This window comes from Xenopus laevis, chromosome 3L (genome assembly GCF_017654675.1).
Source record: "Xenopus laevis strain J_2021 chromosome 3L, Xenopus_laevis_v10.1, whole genome shotgun sequence".
Taxonomy (NCBI): Eukaryota; Metazoa; Chordata; class Amphibia; order Anura; family Pipidae; genus Xenopus; species Xenopus laevis.
Genome location: NC_054375.1, coordinates 130,056,486 through 130,082,018, shown reverse-complemented (window position 1 = coordinate 130,082,018; position 25,533 = coordinate 130,056,486). Strand labels below are relative to the sequence as shown.

At 38.5% G+C, this 25,533-nt stretch overlaps 1 protein-coding gene across 1 annotated transcript in view; it reads left to right on the top strand.

Moving 5' to 3' along the window:
- The window catches only part of antxr1.L (ANTXR cell adhesion molecule 1 L homeolog), a 110,304-nt gene extending 87,890 nt beyond the window's left edge, over positions 1-22,414 (top strand). Inside the window, exons 16-18 of the mRNA XM_018253412.2 lie at positions 244-411; positions 8,049-8,129; positions 21,969-22,414. Coding sequence (XP_018108901.1) covers positions 244-411; positions 8,049-8,129; positions 21,969-22,241 — 522 coding nt within the window. The 3' untranslated portion in view covers positions 22,242-22,414. The remainder of the gene's footprint in view (positions 1-243; positions 412-8,048; positions 8,130-21,968) is intronic.
- The last annotated feature ends 3,119 nt before the right edge of the window (positions 22,415-25,533 follow it).

The window sequence follows — 25,533 nt, the reverse complement described above, 5'->3', positions numbered from 1 at the left end:
TTCAAATAAAACTCATGTTTACTGTTAAGATATGGACATATGTATAATAATAAAGGCTTGAATAGTCATAGACATAGTAATAGCAATGTTCTTACTGACAAGAACCAGTGGGCATTTTAAAAGATAAAATGCATTGATTGCTGCAAATTTTTTAGACCCAAGAACGGTAGACAATTGGACACAAGATTCTAAAAGAAAAAACAATAACTTACAAGCTTTTGGGTTACTTTTTTCTAATTCTAGGTTCGATGGGGGGAGAGAGGTTCAACAGAAGAGGGGGCTAAGCTTGAGAAAGCAAAAAATGCCAAGGTTAAGATGCCAGAGCAAGAATTTGAGTTTCCATCACCGAAGATTCTCAACAACAATCTACCGAAATCAAGCTCTGCTCGAAAGTGGTACTCTCCAATTAAGGTGGGCATCTGTGTATGTTTGTAAGAAAGATTGTTTCCTTCGTTCAATATAACCTGGACCACAATCTGGTGCAACTTGTGGTTAATTACAAATACCTGTGCAATGGTCAAGTGATATTAGTTAAAGGGATCCTGTCATAGGAAAACATGTTTTTTTCAAAACGCATCAGTTAATAGTGCTGTTCCAGCAGACTTCTGCACTGAAATACATTTCTCAAAAGAGCAAATAGATTTTTTTATAATCAATTTTGAAATCTGACATGGGGCTAGACGAATTGTCAATTTCCTAGCTGCCCCTGGTCATGTGACTTGTGCCTGCACTTTAGGAGAGAAATGCTTTCTGGCAGGCTGCTGTGTTTCCTTCTCAATGTAACTGAATGTGTCTCAGTGGGACATGGGTTTTTACTATTGAGTGTTGTTCTTAGATCTACCAGGCAGCTGTTATCTTGTGTTAGGGAGCTGTTATCTGGTTACCTTCCCATTGTTCTTTTGTTTGGTTGCTGGGGGGGAAAAGGGAGGGGGTGATATCACTCCAACTTGCAGTACAGCAGTAAAGAGTGATTGAAGTTTATCAGAGTACAAGTCACATGACTTGGGGCAGCTGGGAAATTGACAAAATGTCTAGCCCCATGTCAGATTTCAAAACTGAATATAAAAAAATCTGTTTTCTCTTTTGAGAAATGGATTTCAGTGCAGAATTCTGCTGGATCAGCACTATTAACTGATTCATTTTGAAATATTTTAAGTTCTTCAAAACTATGTTTTAATACCAGCAATACCACCAGCTGTCATAGATCCCACAATCATCTATCATTTAAAGGGATACTGCCACCCTCCTCCCACCCCACCCCACCCCCCAGTAGCCCATCAACAGAACAATGGGCAGGTAACCAGATAACAGCTCCCTGGTAGATATAAGAACAGCACTCAATTGTAAACATCCATGTCCCAGACAAATTGACCTGAGATGGTTAGCTACAACTTTAAAAAAAATACACTTGTTGGGTTAGGCATTGGGTGAGTGAGTTATTTACAGTGTAATTTAGGAATACAAACTACACCAAACTACACTCTTTAACATCAATGTAATTCTGTCAATGTAATAACTATAAAAATAATGAGAAGTGCTTCTGTAATATCAGAGAACTATTCATTCCTATACAACAGCACCCGCCTTTTCCATTCAAAGCAGATGTGAGAACACTTCCACTTGAATAAAAAAAATACTAGAGTCTGGTAACCACTTCATCAAAGTTATTCCTGTAGAAAAATATTTTTGATTCTCTGATACTTCTGAATTACTATTTTCCATAGGCTGCATCAGTGCCAAGATCTAGTTTGCATTACACTGAAAAATAATAGCTAGAACTGAAGCTTCTCATTTTCCCTTTTTGGTACTGTATATTTTTTCTAGTAAGTCAGTTTTCCTTTACATTGTATTTTGAGAGGCCTGCTAATAATACAATGCAGATGTCATTCAACAAAGTCAGTTGGCAGGCTGGAGGCCAAGCAAATATCTTGAAGAGCTCATGGGCCTCCCAATCGCCCCTACAGATGCTGGATACATTGCCAGTTTGGTGCACCAGTGGTCTTTAAACAGTGAATATTTTATATTGAACAGGGTTGTGTGATACATAATATTGAGAGGCCCATTTATCAAAGGTTGAATTTCAAATTCCTGTGAATTTTTTAAAATTTGAATATACTCACAATTCGACTGGGAGTTTATTTGAGAAAAATTTGTATGTCTAATATATTCAATCGAATGGTTCAGACCTGAAAATTCGAATCGAATTCGATTCGTATTCTATTCGGACAAATCAGGTTTTGCTCCCGAAAACAAAAAATTCAGCAAGGCTATTAACATTTCCAAATGACTCAAAGGACCTCTGCCATTGACATTTACTCGGCAGATTTCATGTAGATTTTAATACAAATTAGGACTGTTTGCATGGTCGAGGTTTGATAAATCTTGTTCAAATTTGCAATCAAATAGGGGGATTACCATTCTAATGTGTGAATTTTGAAACTCACAAATTTGAATTTGAATGTTCTATTCGACCCTTAATAAATCTGCCACATAATGTAGTCATTCAGCAGCAACTGGTAACTAAAATAATATGACAGTATTACAGTACGTAAACTCACGGCACAGCCTGAGACCCCACAAATGAGACCCCTTACTAACTTATGCTAGTATATCTGCTTTCGATATAGCCCTGATATTGCTAAACCTCATTTACTACATCCTCTGTCCCATCTCCACTTTGCCATTATACCCAGACCAGTAATCCCCAGACTTTGATGCTGGCCCCCCAAAATGGTTTGGAGCAGCAAGGGGGTGAGGCTGAGCCTGAAGCTCAGTTAGTGACTGATTTAGGGGGAAAAGCCTAGTTGCTTTCATAGATATATCAGGAAACACAGTTTGAAGGTTATGATGAAAATTTGCCAGCTGAGATATTCTTGAAACCATGGCTGAAACGTGGATCTATAATCTTCTTATGTGATAAAGGAGGATCTGACAATAGGTTGGACCTTCAAGGGGGACATAAACTATAAAAGTCCAACAATCACTGCTCTGGGCCTTCATACCAATTCCTCCTTTAATGGGTTCCAAGAGACAATGACACAATGGAGGTATGTGGCAACTGTCACATGAATTTTGGTGCCTGTCCTATCTCTTCAACCCCAGAGAAAGCCCAAATGAATATATCTGTGTCTCCTACTCTTCATGACATATTAACACCAGGAAGCCTGTCCTATTACATTCCCACAAATATACAACAAAAGTTGTCAATTCAAGGGTTATTTTAGTGTTTTCAGACTGTCAGTTTATACTGGAAAATTTGAAGTTATATTTTTACAATTCTCCTCTAAGAAGTTATACGTTTTAAACCAGTTTATTACTGAAGTAAGAAAATCTGTATATAGAATGTCTTCATTCCTACCATTTGCCCACCTCATTAAAGCCAACCAAAAAATATCCTTTTCCTTTGAGTTTTTTCATTCTTGAAGACGGCCTTGATAAAATGCCCATGACAGCAATGAATCAGACCTCCAACATGCTGCTGTTTGATACGAACCACATGCTCATTTTTGTTGACATGAGCATAGCTTCTCCGGCTACAGCTTGGCAGTATATTTAGGATCATGTGAACCAGGAATTTGTTTTCTCTGCCTTGGAAACGTGAGCACAACATGTTATGGAGACTTTTTGGATGAGCACTACAGAGGAAATCATTTAACGTACCATAATTTTACAGAAACAGGAAATTCATATGTTGACAACAGGGATCTTCAGCAGTGGAAACTGTTCATAACTTGGCAAGCTGCTTTACTAATTTAAGAAGTATCTTCGTCTATAAGGAAGGGTCTTCATTCATCTGAGACCAATGTAATTCAGGAGGATTACGATTCTCCACTTCACTTATTTATCGCTTATTATACCCCGATGTTTTAGGCGATACACGACTGACTTTCTTTCTCTCTCTCGCACTGATTTTGGTGGAAGTTAATGTAAAATGCATTTTTCTTTTGCATTATATTTAATAGGGATGCACTGAATCCACTATTTGTAAAAGATTCGGCATATGTAAATTTAGGGGCAGGAAAAGAAAAAGTGAAAAAAATGTTTTACTTCCTTCGTTTTTTTATGAAAAGTCATGTGATTTCGTTACCCACCCCTAATTTCCATATGCAAATTAGGATTTGGATTCAGTTCAGCCAGGCACAAGGATTCGCTGAATCCTACTGAAAAAGGCCAAATTCTGTCCGAATTGTGAACTGAATCCTGGATTCTGTGCATCCATAATAAATAAGCACTATAAACAAACAATTCAATTAGCTATAGGTTTGCTTTAAACTAAAATACAGACTAAAGAGGTTTTAATGTGCTGTATTTATTCTGCTAGTGTTGATGATGGATATGGCAATTCTGGCTTCCTATGTATAATAGCTCATCTCCTGGCCCAATGGGTGGCTTGAAGAGGATAAAGTGCTTTGACCTACATGGCAGTAAAACTCTGTAAATCAAACATTATTATAATACATTAAGCCATAATGAACTCATATTAATTGAACTGCCCAACTAGAAAGATTGCTAGGGCCCTTTTTTAATAATAATTAAAATGCAATATTGCACTTAGTTTGGATGTTCTCATATTCGTGTTGCCAAAACCCATTGACCCATTAACTACAACTTGTCTATCAGATCTAACATTCTATGTCCTAACTTAGAGTAGAGTGGGGCTGTTTTAATAGAGAGACAAAAGGTGCATTTCCCAAGGTCCCAACACGACAGAGGTCAATCATTACATCTTTTATCTACTATAACTATTAATTGAAGAATTTCCCAGAATAGGCACATCCCTCAGTTACTAATTAGTAGGATACAGCTCTGCAACATAACCATTACTTTCATTTTTTTTTTTTTTCATTTTTTTTTTTAATTTAACTTTCTATCTTAAAGAATGTTTTAATATGTTTTGAACACAACTTGGTATTTCTAGAGCAGGGGTCCCCGATCTTTTATACCTGTGAGCCACATTTAAATGTAAAAAGAGTTGGAGAGCAACAGAAGCATGAAAAAGTTCCTGGAGGTGCCAAATAAGGGCTGTGATTGGCCATTTGGTAGCCCCTATGTGGACTGGCAGACTACAGGAGGCTCTGTTTGGCAGTATGTCTGTTTTTTATGCAACCAAAACTGTCCTCCAAGCCTGGAATTTAAAAAAATTTGCACCTGCTTTGAGGCCAATGGGAGCAACATTCCAGGTGTTGGTGAGCAATATTTTGCCAGTGGTTGAGGATCACTTCTCAAGAGGATGTGTTTTTTTTCTTGTGTCTCATGGAGAGGTGGTTTGAGAGGTTCTGCTTGTTTGATTTCCAGCAATGAGCACAAGAAAGGACTACCCAGTGGTGTAGGAGAATTCTGCCAGGACTGAACTGGCAACCTGGATATTATTGGAATACCATGTATAGGGCTGTTTGGGCAACCAGTGTACTTTAAATGCCAGGGTGTGTTTTCAGTCCAGGCATGTCCTCAACAAACATATATCTTTAATAAAATGAATATGTGCAATATGTACAATAACTTCATAGCAGTTTAGCTTGCAGAGGCACAGACACCGCTTAGAACTATGGATAACATGGTAACGATATGGGAACCTGGAAACTGGTTATCCAGAAAGTTCTGAATCATAGGAAGGCCACCTCCCATAGACTCAATAATGTAATAATAAAACATTACCTTATACTTGATCCCAACTGAGATATAATTAATCCTTATTGGAATCAAAACCAGCCTATTGAGTTTATTTGATGTTTAAATAATTTTTTAGTAGACTGAAGTTATGGAAATCCAAATTATGGAAAGATCCTGAATCCAGAAAAACCCCAGGTCCTGAGAATTCTGGATAAGCGCACTTACATTGTACTACTGGATAAAACACAGTACAAAAGTTCTAGCTTGCGTGTTTCTCACATATGTTGCAAATCTGAACAGGACCTTCAGAGGAACACAAGTGTTGGTTTGGATGTAAAACAACCTAATGCTGTAAAATGATTTCCCTCTATAGTGTTCCCATTTAGTTGCCAAGTGGGAAGTCTCCAAGTTTCAGCATCAATGAGAATGTGGATAGCGCCAATCTAAAGCTCAGGGCCTTGTAGCTTTTTGTGAGCATATTGCTTCCTTGTGTCTTTAACCTCTATCTAAGGATGTACTGCAGTAAACGTATCTAGATTTAAAGGGTCACAAGCCGATGCTCCAGAGCTCCTCCTTTTACAGTTACATTCCATCAAAGAACTATTAGATTCAAGTTTATATGATTCCATATTGGAATCGAGAAATGTTTGCAATGAAAGCATAAATTCCATTCAATATCCAGCAGTAATTTCTCGGTAATAAAATTGTTTTTAAATTTGTATTGAGATTTGCTGTGCTTTTCTCAAGAGGTCTAGTCCAGATTTCACATTCTGTGCAGCAGTGTTGTGTAACCCTGTAACCTTTGAAATATTATTACTTTTTTTTCATTGTGAATGTGTTTTGGTGCAGAAATCGGAAGGTCTTGAATGCAACGTTTTTATCTGGGCTGAGGATTTAGTTTTGATTGTTCTTTTCAGGGGCAGAAACCAGGGTCCAGGTGGTATAAATACAGTCATTGCTAGAGCACTGGGAATCCATATATAGTTCAGTATCTTTAGTAAGACACAAAGGCCCCCAAATATTATACATGTTCAAGGGTCCAGTGATCCAAGAGGGTTATGTATATAGCTCTGGTTCTGTATGTAGCTTTGGGAATATAAACTTGCCATGTTTGGCCCTTCTGCAGGTACAGGTACAGGTACGAATCTTTCAGCCCCCACCCAATTTAAGATTGACATTAAGGGGGTTATTCTCTAAAATGTTATCACATATTTTACATAAAAAAGCATGACCAAACTCCCTTCCACGATTTTGCCTTACTTATCATTAAAATAACTTGAGGTAAAAAACTCGAGCAAAAACCCGAATCGTATGATTTATTCAGACTTTTTTTCCTCTAATCACTCGATTGTTTTCAAGTTATTGCCCAAAAACCCCTAATGTTTTGGGTTATCAGGCTAAACCAATCACAAACTACCAGATCTTGAAATTGGGATAGGGACATCTGCCATTGACTTATACATGACCTCGGCAGGTCTGAGATGGCAGACTTTTGGATTTCAGCTCTGTGCAGCATCGGGGTATAATAAATCTTGAAAATTTTAAAAAAAATTTCCACCAAATATTAAATTTTTTGCTCCAAAAAGCCTGACCAGAAAAAAAATCAAGTTTTAGTTAATAACCCCCTAAAAAGTCCAAGGTTAGTTTTGTAGCATAGTAATTGATGAACGCTGGACCATTATTAAAGTAAGAAAATGGGACAGGTTGTCCCTATCCTGAGAGATCCTTATTGCCTGAAAAGTACAACTGACATTATATATTGCCTAATATCTGTTGTATATAATGCTCAAGAGCTATGAATATCCTGTATATTATATCCTTATAATACACAAAAGCCATAAATATCTCGTCAATTATATCCTTATAAACGTGAGTTCTGATGTCATCAGTTATAAACAGTGAGTTCTGATGTCATTTCTGTCACATGACTCACTGAAATTTGTGTATTATAATAAATAAAGTACCCCCTGTTGCAAAATATGAGGATATTAGAAGTCACCTCGGAGTTCCATGACCTGTATAAAAACACTCGACCTTCAGCCTCGTGTTTTTATATGGTCATGAAACTCCTCGATAACTTATTATATCCTTATATTTTACAAGAGGGGGTACTTTATTCACTACTTAATACACAAAAGCCATGAATATCTTGTAAATGATATCCTTATCAACGGTGAGTTCTGATGTCATCAGTTATAAACGGTGAGTTCTGATGTCATTTCTGTCACATGACTCACTCAAACTTGTGTATTATAATAAATAAAGTACCCCCAGTTGCAAAATATGAGGATATCAGAAGTCAATGATCTCCTCCTTATATTTTACAATAGAGGGTACTTTATTCACTATATATGTATATTCTATGTTAATATTCATCACATGCAGCACTACTCTAAGATCATCTAAAGCTTCGAATCTTTGTGGTTTTTGATTTTCAGGGAAAACTGGATGCATTGTGGGTCCTGTTACGGAAAGGATACAGCCGTGTATCTATAATGCGCCCTCAGCCTGGAGACAAGGTAGAGTAATTCTTTATTCACATATTTAACTTATGAATAACCATTGTGACTATTCAGTTCCTTCCAAAAACCCTGACTGCGTTCCTTTTGTTTGGCATTTCCATGTCTAAATAACAGTAATGGCTATTTCATGCATGATATGCTTTCCTGGAACATGTCAAAGGGCAATAACCTTCATATTTTGCTCAACATGGATCTCTCCAGTAGTTTGTAAAAAACAATTTTTGAAAACTGATGGCCATTTATTCATTATAGCGCAAAGGATGTTCACCGGCTGAGTAATACCAGTGGACGATACTCCCTGTTGTTCATACAAATAATACTCCAACGGTGTTGTTCACGTATAAGTCCATAGATAGGATTAATCTTGGGAACACAATTAAACATATTATTATGCACATGTAATTGTGATACAAACTTTGTGAACTACTTTAGAGTTTCAGTATGTACGTGGTGGCCCATGGGTGTAAAGGAACCAGTGGGATTGTAACTAATGCGCAGTACAACTACATGCTTTCAGAATTGGTCATCTTCCAAAGGGAGCCAAGTCATTTCAAGTTGCTCCATTGCTGGTCTTGTCAACTGCTAAATTGAAAATGTGGTTCTTACTAGGCAATATAGTTAACATCAGTATAATAATATACATACATACAGATATTTTGTTTATTAATCATGTTTCTCCTCGATGGTTTGTAAAATAAACCTTCTCTGTCTCAGTAAAAAACATTGTTTTATTTATACAGTTTCAATTTAAATATTATGGTTTTTATGTTCCAGTCAGTGCTAAAGTGGAATTTTCATTTTTTCCCCCCTGCACTATATCTGCTCTATTGTTAATGTATCACATGTGGTGCACAGGAAGCTTCTGGTCAATGTTAAAACTAAGGGGGTTATTTATCAAAGTCCGATTTTATCTCAACATTTTCTGCTACAAACTCCGATCAAACCCGCTCGGGTTTTTTACGATTATTTATTATTACATTTTTGCTTTGCGGGATTTTATCAGATTTTTCACCCGAAAACTCCAATTTCTTATGCTTTTTTGCCTGAAAACTTCGGGGTATTGCACAAACCCAGCGCACATCAAAAAATCATTGGGACTTCTCCCGTTGACTTATATGTAACCTCGACAGGTCTGAGATGCTGGATTTTCTAATTCTGACTTTTCCATCCTCTGTGTTTAATAAATTCTGAATAATTTGTGATTTTTTAAAATTTTATAAAAAAAAACTTTTGCATTCGGAGTTTAGTAAATAACCCTCTTATTGATAATCTGTGAGCAGCACGATGAACAGGTTTAGTCATTTATTGAATCTTACTTCTGTGGAAAGTGTCAGCTCCACCATACTAAATGTTAATAATGATGGATATTCAGTCCTGTAGATACAAAGGAACTCATACAAACCCCACTGGGGCACACTGCAGATTTTCAGGGGGGAAGTGTTGTTATTTTTCTCAGAATTTTATTCATCAGATCTCCTACTTTTGCTTTTGTATTTATAATAATGAATTAAAACTGTATATTTCTGAGTGCAAGAACCAGTCATTTGAATTATTGATGAAGTCTGCAGATCACCTATTTTGGTATTAAATACCCTAACAAGACTTTTATTACTCTTAGTAGCGTACAATACCTTCTAACCATGCCAGAGTTGCAATATCTAGGAGTTCTAAGAGACATCTGAAGCCACCTCTCTGTTAATTCACCTATTGGCAGCTTTTCTTTCCCTCCACGCCTTTATCTGATGATGTGTTGCTCTGAACTGAAGAATTAGTACAGTGCTGTCCAACTTCTGTGGTACCGAGGGTCAAAATGTTACTGGCCTATGTGGTGGAGGGCCGATAATAGAAGTCAGTGTTAGCCACTCCCCTTTTTAAACCACACCCACTGTAAACCACACCCACATTACCACAAGAACTTTTAAGATCATCTCCACATTAACGGTGGTAGCACACCAAAAAACCAAATGGTTGGTGCTCACTGCACTGAAAAATTTAAGTTATGTCAAAAACATCCCCTTAAATCCATATGCTCCATCCTCCCCTGTGGATAATACAACAACCCCCCAGCACATGTTTAAACACCTTAGGGGCCCTTAAAGGAGAAGGAAAGCTACAGAGGCATTTTATTGCCAATAGATTAGCTGCAATAGTGCAAGCTAGAATGCTATATTTATTCTGTAGAATGTTTTACCATACCTGAGTAAACAGCTCTAGAAACTCTCTGTTTGTTTAGAATAGGAGCTGCAGTATTAACATGGTGTGACATCACTTCCTGCCTGAGTCTCTCCCTGCTCTGGGCTCAGATTACAGTAGAGAAGGGAGGGGGCGGAGGAAGAGGAGCAAACTGAGCATGCTCTTGCCCAGGGCAATTAGGTTTAAGCTGAAGGCAGGAAGTCTGATACAGAAGCCCATGAGTACACAATAGAAGGAAAGAAATGCTGTTTTTCTTTTGACAGGGGACTCAGAACAGCACTACTTTGGGGTTTTACTGGTATATTTAGATGGACCTTTCTGATAAGGCTTACTTAGTTTTAACCTTTCCTTCTCCTTTAACAACAATTTCCAAATACTAACAAACCCCCAGAACAAACCCCTAACAGGCTAACATTCCACAGGTAGCATAGGACAAGCAGAGAATGGCACACACAAGCAGCACTGGGCAAGCAGAGAATGGCACACACAGGTTGGGAAGGCAGAACAGAGCAGGAGACAGGGAAAGCTATCAGTCTAATATGTACTACATACAGTGTCACAGTGCTGGTGCCCTATTAGCATTTTGAATAAGGTGTGAACAGGTCAACAATGTGGGCAGTTTCAGTCTGGATCTCAAGTAGAACAGTACAGGTCTTTAGGATATAAACAATAGAGGTGTTACAAGTGTGAACAATCCAGGAGGATCACAGGTGTGAACAATACAGGGGATTAGTCTGAATTTGAGGTTTAAACAATCCAGGGGCCAATTAATCTCTGTAGTGATACCTTTATAGTTTAAATATGGTAAGAAGACACAGCATGTGGGGGGCCACAGAAGGGGGGTGTTGTTAGTGGGAGTTGCTAAATAAATGACTTGATATAACAGCTGTTTTTTACGAGTGTTCATAAGAAAGGTCAAAGCTGTTTGTGATAAATTGCTATAGTTAGTATTGTTATTAGTTTAGCGCCACAATATATGTAACATAAACCTTACTATGTACCATTGATATATTCATACTTGCACATTCCTTTGAGCCATGCTGGGTGTTTTCATAGGCAATGAAGGCAATGAAGACTGAAGATTTAGGAAATCTTAGCCCCTCCAGAAAGAAACCAACTGCAACTTATTCATATCTTGTAATACGTTTTGATTTTATTGGTAGTGTCCCCAAACACAAAGTTCACCCTTGTCTCCTGGTCGTTGTCTTTACCTGTATAAAAACTGGGAGGATTATTTTTTAAAAAAGCCATGGGTGGTTGGATTGGAAATGTGCATTCAGGACCCTGGACAGCAGCACTTTAACTGGGGTCTTGCAATAGAGTCTACAGATTGGCAGTCAAAACAGATTTAATTCCAAGAAACATCAATGTGAATGCCTATTCCTTAAGCAATTGCAGCTGCAAAACTTTTGGTATGTGATGATTTAACATAAAGTACAACATAACATTTTTTAAAATATTAATTCTATAGGTACCTGTCCAATAACCTTTGTAATCATCAGATAATTCTTCTATTTAATAATCCTATTCATTATATTATGGGGTGCGGGTATCTCTCTTAAAGTATGGGGTTCCTTGGGTCATGTAGAGCACATTGTCCAGAAAAAATGTCCCAACCCTTTACCAGATATTCATTTGCTTGGTATCATACAGCTTAGCCCATTTCAGGCTTTGCTGCACTTAATCATAGCCTGTTTAATCACAGCCTATGGTTTAGTGCAGTACAGCATGAAACGTGTAGGGTTGTATGTGCTTTATAATGTATGAATAAAGTACTCTTTGCTTATATTACACCTCTTTATGTGAGTTTCCATGAGTGCCCATTGAACTTTAAAGGTCCTGACACAGCTTTAACTGGTTGATTTAAAGGAGAAGGAAAGCTCCAAGACAGTTTATTGTCAACATATTAGCCACAATAGTGCAAGCTAGAACGCTATATTTATACTGCAGAATGCTTTACCATACCTGACTAAACAGCCCTAGACACTGTCTCTTTTTGTTTAGGATAGAAGCTGCCATATAACCTTGGTGTGACATCACTTCCTGCCTGAGTCTCTCCCTGCTCACTTACAGCACTGAGCTCAGGTTACAGCAGGGATTGGAGGAGGGAGGGAGAGAGGAACAAACTGAGCATGCTCAAGCCCTGCCCTGGAGGTTTCATCTTAAAACAGGAAGTCTGATACAGAAGCCCATGTGTACACAATAGAAGGAAAGAAATGTGGTGTTTCTTTTGACAGAGGACTCAGAGCAGCATTACTTTGAGGGTTTACTGGTGTATTTATACAGACCTTTCTGATAAAGCTTACTTAATCTTAGCCTTTCCTTCTCCTTTAAGTAAAAATGTTTTCCCCTTGTGCAAATGACTTCACATGGCCAGTTAGTATATTGAGTCTTATGCAACTGCTGACCATTTAACTGATATATAACAGTGCTCAAACATTTATTTTAAGGATTTTAAAGAAATGCTAGGTTCATTTCAGGTTTTATTAGGTTTGCCAAGAGTCTTAAATTAATGGGTACATGATGAATGGGAGACAAAATATTTTCCCTTGAATGGCTCAACACTTTTCTTGGATTTTTGGCAGCATCAGAGGATTGATTTTGCTCCACCCTATACTGCCATCACTATATCCCTCTCTGCTGTATCTTCAATTCTTGTTCTTTTTTTCTAACGTACCCTTCTTTATTCCATCCCTGAGCCCCGTGCAACTGTATCATTCTGGATTCATAGAATGGGCATGGTTCAGTTGGCTCTCTAGATGTGTTCTTCTTGATTTAGCAGTTATCCAGTTATTGTCAATAGGCTACTCAGTTGCCAGTTGTGACATTTAGTCTCTCCAGGGTGACACCTTCCAACACCATAAGAACTAATAGACTTGCCAAGACATGACATAGATAGAACTTATCAGTGCAGTGTTATTTGCTTTAATCAACTGCCCCCTACCCATTTAGCAAAACTGAATTTTAATCTGTATTTTGCCCACAGGTTTATTGTGCACCATTGAAGTTTTATAATAATTTCCATTCTATTAGTAAATGTGTTGTGGCTATAATGCTATTATAACACCAAGTTCCCAGGTGCCTTGTTTTATTCTTCTGCTCCCAGGTAGAACACAGGTTCCATGGGATGCTCATTCAGTGCATCTTGTATTACCTTTTGCACAAGTTGTTTACTTTTGTTCTCAAAATGCATTCCCCAGAAAAGTATAATCTTTCTTAAATCCATTAAACAACACCTGACGCATTTCGTGCACAATACACAGGTGTTGTTTTAATGGATTTAATAAAGATTAGGCTTTAAGCGACATTCTGCCTTGAGTGTCCTGGAGTGCGAGAGCCAGGGAATGCATTTTGGATTGTTTGGTGGCCCCTGCAAGCTACGGGTTAGGGGCTTATGCACCCAGACCATTGACTCTAACCAGTGAGCGATTTCTTAGAATATATACAATAATATGAATTTATTAAAAGGGAAAATTATGGCCCATAACTACAAGCAGATTCAGGGTTCATTTGGCTTCTGATATATGCAGCAATGTAATAGGGATTATGACATTTCTGGCCCAGATCCTGGATTTCAAATATTTCCTTCTTTGTTTATCAGCTAACGTTTGCAGCCTTTCTCCTGAAATTTAAACATGATGTCATAGTTTAATTTCTGCAGTCAGAACAAAACATGTTTAACCGAGAACAGCAAGAATTGGGAGACGAGAAGCTTGTGGAAACAAAAAATATTTATTGAAGGATTTTGCAAGGCTGTTTCACCCTGTGGTCTTCAGAGAGGTTAATCCTATGATTATATGTGTTTGTGTATATACTGTCCATATATAGGCATTTCACCTGGGCAGTTTGGACTTCTTATTGTGAAATAGAACTAAACTATATTGTATTATATTCTATTGGCTCCTTTTTCTATTCTGGAGGTTTCTCAATTATTTGACTTACTACCCTGCCTGTCTCTTATTTAAAAGGCAGGCTGCTAAGATCAGCGACTGCTGGAAACCAGAAAGCAGACTGTTTGGCAAGAGTTCTTTATTGTTTTTATTTATAGTACTTATCTTAAACTGAATAAGGTGGGCTTAAAGTAAATGAAAAATAAGCACATTTGTAAAAAAATATTGTTTTTTGCTATAATTAGTAATTTTTATCAAATGATATTCCTCCAGTAGCTCAAGCCCCCCCCCCCCAGCTCCAAATGAAAATGAATATAAATGGTGCCTAGAGCTCTTTAGCGCCATTTCTGCTTACTTCTGAATGGCACCCTCTTCCCATCTCAGATTGAGCAGCTGGTGATAAGTTTCATGTCAAGAGTATCAGAGCTGGGGTGGCTCGGGCTATCATAGTGGATCTATTTTGCAAAAAAAAAAAACCCAAAGTATATTATAAAGTTGGGTTTTTTGAGGGATTCTTGAGGGATCCCTAAACATATTGGGATACCCTTTCATCCTTTTTTAATAACCTGATATTCCAAACTGAAAAGCTGTAGCACATTGAAAAAAGTCCTAGAATAACCTTGACAACATCAAGCTAACAGTTAATGTTAAAGTGAACATTGACTTTAGGTAATTAATTTTATCAAGCCAAGTTAAGGGCCTCTTTGGTCTATGTGCCACAAGTGTTTACAGGCTGATAGAGAAGGTAAAAGCTAACAGAAGTCTGCTCAAGTCTAGGAAGCCAAGGGAACTGTAGGTCACTGCACGACCCATCTGTTTCCAATCAGTGGAGAATGTCAGAGTAGGTCACATGGGAATTCCTGTGGTGTGCTCGCATGTACAGAAGCCAGCACTCGCTACTCGCCTACACATTAATAGTTATTTTTACAGTATTTGAGCTACAAAGAGATGTACGATCCAGAATACTCATAAATCAAAGGCATTATTATTTCAAATTCAGTGTTTTTCAGACCCACTTAAAAAAGGTAATTGATATTTTAAACCTGTTCTTGCCATTACTCACATATTTTATTGCTGGTCAGGCCTGCTTCTCTATGAGATTTCAGATCACAGTCGTGCCTACTGCGTTAATGGACCTGCACCTTTATTAATCAGAAGACAGAGCTTAGGTAGGTTTCATTAGGTCACTTACTGAGAATTACAGCTTTAGCTTGTGGAAGCCTGTTAAAATGATTGCTTTGTGCTAAAAGAGAACTAAAGCTGAACAAAGACAGTCTAGACATGTTAAACTATACCTTTTGGTTTCTATAGAAGCTCAAGGCAACCACAGCCCATGAGCAGTGAAGATCTCTATCTCCAAAAATGCCCTTAGCCGCTCCGCATGCTCTGGACTGCTGTCATTAACCTGTGCTTAGGTACCAATTCACAATTATTTTTTTTTTAAAAAAAACATTTTTTTATTCGAGCAACATTCAGATACAATTACATCCATCTCAAAGTAGTGACACATAGTTCCAGTACAATTCGGTACACTGTAGCAGTCAGGAGTACATGGCAACAATAATACAAGGTAAGACAATCATACATAGGTCACATAAGGTATATACAGAGTACCGTTAATTTAAGTGGATGCATAAATCGAGTCACCAGTTAGTCTTGCACGGAGTGAGATGGAGGTTCAAAATAAATTGTCAAGTAGCAAGAATGGTCAGTATGTTGCGGTGTAAACTTAACAACATATGTAACATGTTAACTGTCGTGTTTGTCATCTTTTAACCCATATCACAGTGATAACCCGTCTATTTTCTCTTTGTTTGTTCGCTGGTTACATTTTGTCTCTGCCGCTGCCGTGCCGGAGGTTACAGCTACATCGTGCATACGTTCAGTCATAAGTTAATAGGGGGATCCCCACTTACAAGTCTCGTAACATACCACTCATTATGTCGAAAGCATTCATGCAATTTCACCTTCATCGTGTGTGGTATAATCTCAATAAATGTCTCCCAAGTATCAAAAAACCTTTGAATTATTGAGTTTTTATTTAAAGATGTTTCTATCCAGTCCATGTAAAAGACTCTAACCAGTTTCTCCAGGAAGAGTTTGATAGTGGGAGGGGTGGTGGATATCCAGACTTGTAATATAGTTTTTTTTGCCACTGCTGATATAATCAGTAGGAGCCTTCTAGCCCCCCTCGAAATTTTGGTATGAACGTGTGGGGTTACGCCCCAGAGCGCCCACGATGCTGAGAGTGGAATATAGTTAACCAAGTGTTTTGTTGCATAATCCCGTATCTGACTCCAGAATCCCCTGATGAACGGGCAGGCCCATAGACAGTGCATAAGATTAGCTGCGGCTTGACCACATTTCGGGCAATCGCTACTATCCCTCCTATTCATTTCTGGAGTCAGATACGTTCTGTGCAGTAGATTGAGAAACATTTCTCTATAGATACTGGAAGGCAGAGTATACTATAGTTGCTTATACATCCTGAATAAGACCTCCATTGTTATTTCCGGTATATCAATCGTCCACAGTTTAGGTCCAGTGCGTAAGCCAGTATAGTCAATGTCGTTCTGCAGAAATTTATAATTCTGAGAAATAGCTCCTCTAGTGGAATTAGTTCGTAAGAGGAATATATCTAAAGAATTATTCCAGTCTGTGTCCGACAAAAGTCGTATAGTTCTGCTAGTGTACATCTGAGCTTGGAGGAAGGCAAATATATTGTGTTGTAGGAACGGAAATTTGGTTTGAAATTGTGTAAAAGTTAAAGGTTTTTGACTGCTACCGTCAGTCAGTTGGCGTGTGGTCACCACCCCCTCACATCTCCAGTTTTGATATGTTGCAAGCGTCCGCCCGCTCAAGAAGTCAGGATTCAACAAAAAGGGTAAGTGCAGAGAGTGAACGCTGTTTAGATTATTTTGTTTTCTCAATTCCTTCCATGAATTCCCAATTTTTTATGGCTAACGTACCCCCTACTGTAATATTTTAATGTATTAAAACAAGGAGTTGCTTTTATATGGGTCATGGTCATTGACAGCAACTGCAAGCATTCTTTTAACACTGCCAGAACCTACAATAATCTTTATTATATATATACAGGTATGGGACCTGTTATCCAGAATCCTTGGGACCTGGGGTTTTCCAGATAAGGGATCTTTCCGTAATTTAGATGTTAATCATTTAAACATTAAATAAACCCAATAGGGTTGTTTTACTTTCAATAATGATTAATTATATCTTAAGGTGGTTGCTGACATGATCCATCCAGCTAGCTTCCCAAGTAATTTCACATATTGGACAACTTCTGTTTTGTTCCCCCCTTAGCATCCAAGTTATTGACATGTCTTTGAGTATGCTATCTCTACCTGGATGTCGCAACGCTACCTTAAATTAAACCTCTCTAAAACTGAAATGGTTCTCTTTCCTCCAACTAACACCGGTAACATCCCCGAAGTATCCATCATAGTTAACAATTCCACTATCACCCCCTCTCCCCAGGCCCTGTCCCTTGGTGTTATCCTAGATTCTGCCCTGTCATTCACTCCTCATATCCAGTCACTTATTAAATCATGTCACTTCAACCTAAGGAACATATCCAAAATACGATCATTTATCACCCAAGACGCTGCCAAAATTCTTATTCACTCTCTCATCATATCGCGTCTAGACTACTGTAACTCTCTTTTAATTGGCTTCCCCCTCCAGAGACTGTCACCTCTCCAGTCCATAATGAACACTGCTGCAAGGCTCATACACCTCAGCAACCGCTCCTCCTCTGCCTCGCCATTCTGTCAATCCCTGCACTGGCTTCCGTTACCTTTCAGAATCAAATTCAAATTAATGACACTGACTTTCAAAGCACTTCATAACTCTGCCCCACTCTACATCTCTGAACTCATCTCTATATACTCACCCAATCGCTTACTACGCTCCTCTACTGACCTGCTACTCTTCTCTCATTACCTCCTCACATGCTCGCATTCAAGACTTTGCAAGGGCTGCACCCCTCCTCTGGAACTCTCTCCCACGGTCTGTCCGACTTTCTCCCAACCTTTCTGCTTTCAAGAAATCTCTGAAAACGCACTTCTTTCGAGAAGCCTATCCTCACTCTGCTTAACTACCAAACGCAACACCACATACAATACTACATTTCTCACCCACTTAATTCGATCTTGCCCACTCCCACACCTTGTGTATTACTCCCTTCCCTTTAGAGTGTATGCCTATGCATAGGGCCTCCCTCACCTTTTTGTACCTGTATTGATTGTGATGTTTGTTACTCCATATATTCTATGTATGTAATTCATGTGATGTAGTTGTATAATCACATTCACTTTACAGTGCTACGCAATATGTTGGCGCTATATAAATACATGTTAATAATAATAATAATAATATGCAAGCTCTCCTGACCTATTCTGTGCTACACTTACTCTTTAAATTGTGAATTAAATTAGAAACTATTTAGTGTAAGTCTACCAGCAATGTATTAATATATTTATTAAATGCTAACTCTGGGACAAAACAGAGTGAGGGGAACAAAACCAAATGCATGGAGAGCATGTTGTAACTTTCAAGGGAAGCATTGTCCAATGTTATGAGCAGCTGCACTAAGGTTCAGTAAATGCAAAGGCTGTGCAACTGCCAAGCTGAACTATGAGAGTGGTTTATTGTGGTCAACGACATATTCCTGGAATTTAACATTAACAGGTGGAGGGAATGGCTTGCAAGACGTAGTTTTGGCGTTTTCCAATTGTGATTACAGTATATATTATTTTGAAGCCCGTTGTTCCCACTTGTTTGTGGCCAAAAAAAAGATGTGCTTTCACGGAGCCCAAAAGAAAGCTGAGGTTTAGAAAGCTCCATGACCAAAGCAATGCTATTATTCTTGGTTATGTTATGTAACTAAAACTACAATAATACTGCATAACCTCTAGCACTTTCACTGGCTCCCAGCAAAAAAAAAAACTTCTAATAACTTGAATTCATTGTGTTTTACCAACAGGGAATATATTATCTGACACAGGGGAAAAAAGGAGGTGCACCACTTTGCATGGCAATAGCCTAACTTAGGTAGAAAGGCAGATGCATAGCTTTTAGGAGATAGCAGCCAATCAGAAAATTGCTTCCATTAACCTAATATGCACTTGACCAATCAAAGTGATTTGCTTAATAGGTTCTTTTAATGGAGTGGTTTCCAAGCTTGGGGGGCTTGGAGCAGGCTCAGTCTGAAGGACTGTTAGGGAGAGAATAGGGGAAAATAGATTTCTGCCCTCCTGGATACATGTGAAAGCCAAGCTTGAGGTTCACTTAGGGTGAGGTTTTGGTTGAATATGTATTTGCAAGTTATTTTTAAAACTATCAGGCCTGGATTTGTGGGCACGCCACAAAGACCCGGGCCCAGGGGGTGTGCAAGTGGGTCATTGGCGTTGTGTGGGTTGGGGTCAAGGGAGGCGAGTGGTCTACGGGTGCACCATTTCGAAATCCGGTCATGTAAACTATGGCTGAATGATAGACACACCCATATCTGTACTCATTTCATGAGTTAAGGAGAGCCCTGTCCAAAGGAGGACCATAGTTTAAGGCTGGACATTCACATGGGTATTGAACGCAGAAAGCTTGACAGCCATTGTTCTAATCTCCGGTGCAGCTCACAAACTGTTTAGGACAATTGTACTGCCACCACTTGGCTGTCTGTACCAGCTGGAAAGATATATACAGCCTGATAAAAGAGTGAAACCCTTCTCTACATGGTCCAAGTAACGTGATTATGGTAGTTCATTGTGTCTGGGTCAAACATAGGTCCTTGCAAGCTAAATGCCATCAATAAACCCTGAATTTAATCCTCCAACCTGACAAGGAACTCTGATGAAAGACAATGGTTGACTGTTACTCAATAAATGAAACCTCCTTTCTGCTTCTGTATGAAGTGTTACAGCATCCTGGAGCAGCATCGCTTGTTTATTAGGGATAAATGATGCACTGTTGGCCATTTTTTTAACTGAGGAGGGAAACATTTAAAAAAAAAACATGGAATCATTCCTTTGCCGGTTTCCTGGCCAGTGTCTGTGTATATATCATAATGAAAATGTTATGTGTTGACAGTGATAATCAGGAAACAATAGCACTTTTATTACTTTGTCTTATGTTCTAGATTCTTGTTACTCTGTCTGGGTTTTTTTGCCATGTACAAGAATAGTTAACCTAATTTGCCATGCATCAGTTGAGCCCCCAGTTGTATTACTAATAGCCATTTAGAAGATTAACTTGAGCTCTCAGCCAACCAAAGAGTCATAAACGCGACTGCAGTGAGTTAATATCCTTATATGAACCTCAGCTGACAGGTTTCCATACTGAGAGCAGCCAAAATATCTGCTATTTATTTCACGTCTTTAAATCTCAGTGCAATTTTTGGGCTCTGCTGAACCTCTGTGCTCTAGGCTCTGGCAGCTGGTTTAAGTGTGTCAGGCAGTTGTGTCATTCCTGGAAAGAAGTAAAGATCCTGACTTCCCTGGTGCTAACTCCTTCTCTCCCACTGAGTAGCTCAGACAAAGGCAGGCAATAGATGTTTGGCCCTGATTCACCTTAGAAACACCCCATATGCTGCACACACAGGCTGTAAAGAACAGAGGCATATGAATTCTGTTTTATAAAGGATACGTAATTTAGAATATGCAGTTAATTAAAAGCTAGCAGCACACATCCATTGAAGCAGCTATGTGGGGATGTTGCCTGGGGCTTTTGTAGTTAAAGGGCATGTAAAGACTAAAATAGAATAAGGCTAGAAATGCTGTATTTTGTATACTAAATATAAACATGAACTTATTGCACCACAAGCCTAATCAAACAAATAATTTATGCTTTCAATGTTGGCTACAGGGGGTCACCATCTTGTAACTTTGCTAAACATCTTTGCAAGACTAAGACTGTGCACATGCTCAGTGTGGTATGGGCTGCTTAGGGATCATCATAAACAAAGCTGCTTGAGTTCTGCATGGCTGGGAAGTAAGGCGGGGGCTCCCCCTGCTGTTCATAAGTATGATTGTTTCCCTGCTCAGCAGTTAGGGACCATCTGACAATTCCTATCCACAGCAGAAAATGAAGGGAGAATTTCACTGCATACTGTCAGGTTTCTTATAAAAGCGGTACACATTTTTTAATTAAAGTATATTGGAGATAGGTTTCTTAATCATTAAAGAAAGTAAAATGTGATTTTATTTTTTTGCCTTTACATGCTCTTTAATGTTTTCATACAAGGAGCGTAGGGCATGTGTGTGTATATTCAGCCTGAGCTGGAAGGTTAAAGAACCTTGAGGGTAAGGTCCTGTGGCACAATAAGAGGTCTGGTTAGCTGTGCCAGGTCCCATAGCTTCAACCATCACCAAGTGCCCAGCCTAGCTCTTGAAACAGTAAGAGTAAGAGAATAAAAGAGATTTCTACTACACATTGTATAAAATGCCCAAATTTTACATATTGAATCTATACTTGTATAGATATATACTTGTTATTTTGCTAGGTTTCATGTAGCAACACATATAAAAGTTTGCCCCAGTCCTGTAACCCACAGCAACCAGTCAACAGTTACCTTTTACTGGTCTCATGAAATTAGAATTCTGAAAGCTCTTACTTTGTTTCGCAGTTACGTACAGGATGTTTTACTACTTAACCACCTAAATTTAATAAGTAATATAGTAATATGCAGTGTTGAAAGCTACATTTTCATTTGTACTAATCTGTTTCTCTGTTCTTTCAGGGTCGATGCATAAATTTCACCAGTGAAAGCAAGCCCATGCCTCCAAGATACCCGCTAAACAATGCGCCACTTATATCGGCTCCCTGCAGCCCTATCTACTCTCCTTCCCAGACCCCCATCTATACTCCACCACCAGTTAACCTTCCCCCTCAGCCTTTACACTCTCCACCATCTACCCCTTCACCAACAAGCTCCCTTCCCCCTCCTCCACTAGGACCACCTCCTAATAGAGCACCGCCCCCTAGTAGACCCCCACCTCGTCCTTCTCTTTAGGATGTTCATTTCAGCCTTTCATCCCCAGTAGTGCTGTGGATGATAGAAATTAATTTTTTGTCATCTGACTGCACATGTAGTTCTGCAGTTTTATGGAAGAGCTATTGACCAAAACCACTTTTCTAACTATATCTCCTCCATTGAGACTGTAAAAGACTAAGCTGTGGATTTTAGCAAAAAAAAACTCAAAACTCCCCACTTGTGGCTTTACAGTTATATTTCGATGTCTGGTCAGCTGTGGAGTCAACTCATAGTTCTAGTTGACCACTAACACTGCAAACCTAGAGCTCATGTTCATCATGATATATGATCAGTAGAACACCTGGAACTAGGAGCAAGTGTTCAATAACCAAAAATGGATTAACTAAACATGATAAATATGGCAATGGCCTGTGGAACTTTTGTTTTATTCTAGTTTAGAGTTTGGTCACTCAAAACTAGGAAAGTCACGAATATAAGACAAAAATTGGGCAATTGGCAGTGCGTGAAGCTCAAATTATTCTTGAATGAAAATGACCAAGTTCAACACTTCCAACCAATAAAGAAGAACAAAGAAAGAAGTGATGCTGGACGTACACACCATCAACATTTAATCAGGAAAACCAAAAAGGGAGGCTTCAAGGATCATGCCTATAAGGTGTCACCTAAAAGGGAAATTAAAATGTTGACAATACTTATCATGGAACATAGCATTTTTCAACAGCAGAAGGCTGGACCTTTGCTTCAAAATGGCTCATGCAGAAACTCAATGTATTGGCTAAGCTTCACAATGCTTCACTGAACGCTCTGAGTACAAGATGGAGAATCAGATCTTGGCACAACTGATATCCATGTATGTATTTGCAACGAGAAGCACAGGGACTACACAATGGCAACTCCTAAAAATCACCAAAATGGCTCAGCACAGCTGGTTTGTCAAAGGTGGTCTGTCCCTGGGGAACCATTTACAAACCGTAGTCTGTTTAGTGAGGAACTGGCTGGCACAAATTAAGAAGAATAATGACTTGCTTTTTTTTGTTGTTGATTGTTCTTCATTTATTAATAACTTGGTTGCCTACTTAAATGCAATGGAAAACAATTATCTTTTTCTTCCTGCAAATGACCGAGCAAAATATTATGTAATGGCAGGTTTATGATTTTGTGAGTTAAAAATCAGCTATTCTTTTCCCTTTGCCTTCTGTATGAACACAGCAGATGTAAATTATTTTACCTTTGAAGTGTCAGTAGATCAAGCAGTGCTTGTCATATTGAACTGTGTCATACAATGTGTATCCATATAAACACAAAACACTTGATTGTTCTGACGATTTACCCCATTGATGGAAATTTGCAGGGAGCGAGATCTGATCAATAGTTCTTTCACTTAGCCCTGGACAGAAAGAGACATGATCCATCAACCAATATGGCTGCCACTTACTATCTAGTGATCTAATTTATTATTTTACATCCCAATTAAGTAAAGAAGGGTCGGCTTTCTCTTTCACTTCAGTTCCAGTTTTCTTAAAAGAGAGCGTGTACAATAATTGACCTGTTTTCAGTTTAGTTAGAATCAAAATGGAGCCATGTTGCTTCAAATCTAGAGCCAAAAATGTAAAGGCTGCATCACAGCAATAACTATGACAAGGTAAGAAGAAATGTAGGAAAATGAATTACATGCTCTGCCTTACTGCATTTATTTAAGCGGCTGGGGCCATGTGTGATTGGTAGTTTTCAGATAAAGTTGAAAATGTGATGCTTTTCCAGGCTGTGGCCATTCACATGGCATCTGTCCATATGTTGGAGGGTGGGTCAGAGTATGGCTGTCTTTACAATATATATGTTGAGTACTTCACCTTTAAATACGGGATTGACTTGTTCTTACATGCAAAATCTATTGTATAGAAGGATTTCAATGCAAATCAAGTTAATCCTTTTATTAAAAAATATAAGCATGGCCCCCACTAGGATCATAATTAATAGGTTTAGTGGCCACTGGTTAAAATAGGTGATCCCCAATAACTGGCTCTTGAGCAACATGTTGCTCATCAATCCCTTGGATGTTGTTCCCAGTAGCCTCAAAGCAGGTGCTTATTTTTGAATTCCTGGCTTGGAGGCAAGTTTTGGTTGCATGAAAACCAAGGGGCAGATTTACTAAGGTTCGAGTGAATTTTCGAAGTACAAAAAGTTCGAATTTTTTGAATATTTAGACCATCGAATAGGATACTACGACTTCAAATTTACTTCAACTTCGATTTGAAGTAAAAATCGTTAGACTATTCGACCATTCGATAATCAAAGTACTGTCTCTTTAAAAAATTTCGACTTCAATACTTCGCCAACTTAAACCTGCCGAAGTGCTATGTTAGCCTATGGGGACCTTCCAGAGCAATTTTCTACATTTTTTACATTCAAAGGAAAATCGTACGATAAAATCGTTTGAATCGTATAATTCGAAGTACGATCGTACTACGATCAGAATACGATCGTACGATGAATAAAATCCTCCGACTTCGAATGTCGGAGGATTCCATTCGATGGGAAAATTTCGAAGTATTTTCCACTTCGAAATTCGACCCTTGATAAATCTGCCCCAAGTGTACTGCCAAACAGAGACTCCTTTAGTCTGCAAGTGCATTAGGGGTAACCAAATAGCCAATCACAACCCTAATTTGGCACCCCAGGAACATTTTGTATGCTTGTGCTGCTCCCCAACTCTTTTTACATTTGAATGTCGTTCATGGGTTGGAGATGCCCGTGTTAGAGAATCGCCAAATTAGGTGGTGGTGAATCATTCTGCCCTAGGCGGCATGCTGGTTCTTGTAGTGAAAAATTGTGGGAAAATGAATGAGTAACTATAATGTATCCTATGACAAAGTACAGTATAGTAAGTGGTTCCTACAGATGGGATATCCATAGATGTGCAAAGCCCAGAAGCCGGTAAAGATTTTTCATTAAATTAATATTTTTATTGAATTCAGGTTGTTCCTCTTCAGTTTTTTTGTGTGGAATCCCTACTTTCAAGTCATTTTCATCCTTAGAACAATATGGTAATTCTGTAAATGATAAACTGTTCCAGAAGGAATATGATGTAATTTGGGTCATATGTTCTCCCTTTGTTAGCGTTTGTTTTTATAAGCCTCTGTTTTTATCAAGTTATGTCTTTATGTTATTGTACTAGAGACAGCATAAAATGTTTCACGTGATTCTAAATCCGCATTCTATGCAATGAAACCGAAAGAAACTGCTAGGTTTGTTCTTTTAAAAGACCGAAGGTCATTATCAATGGTCGAATGAACTCACAACACAAATTTAA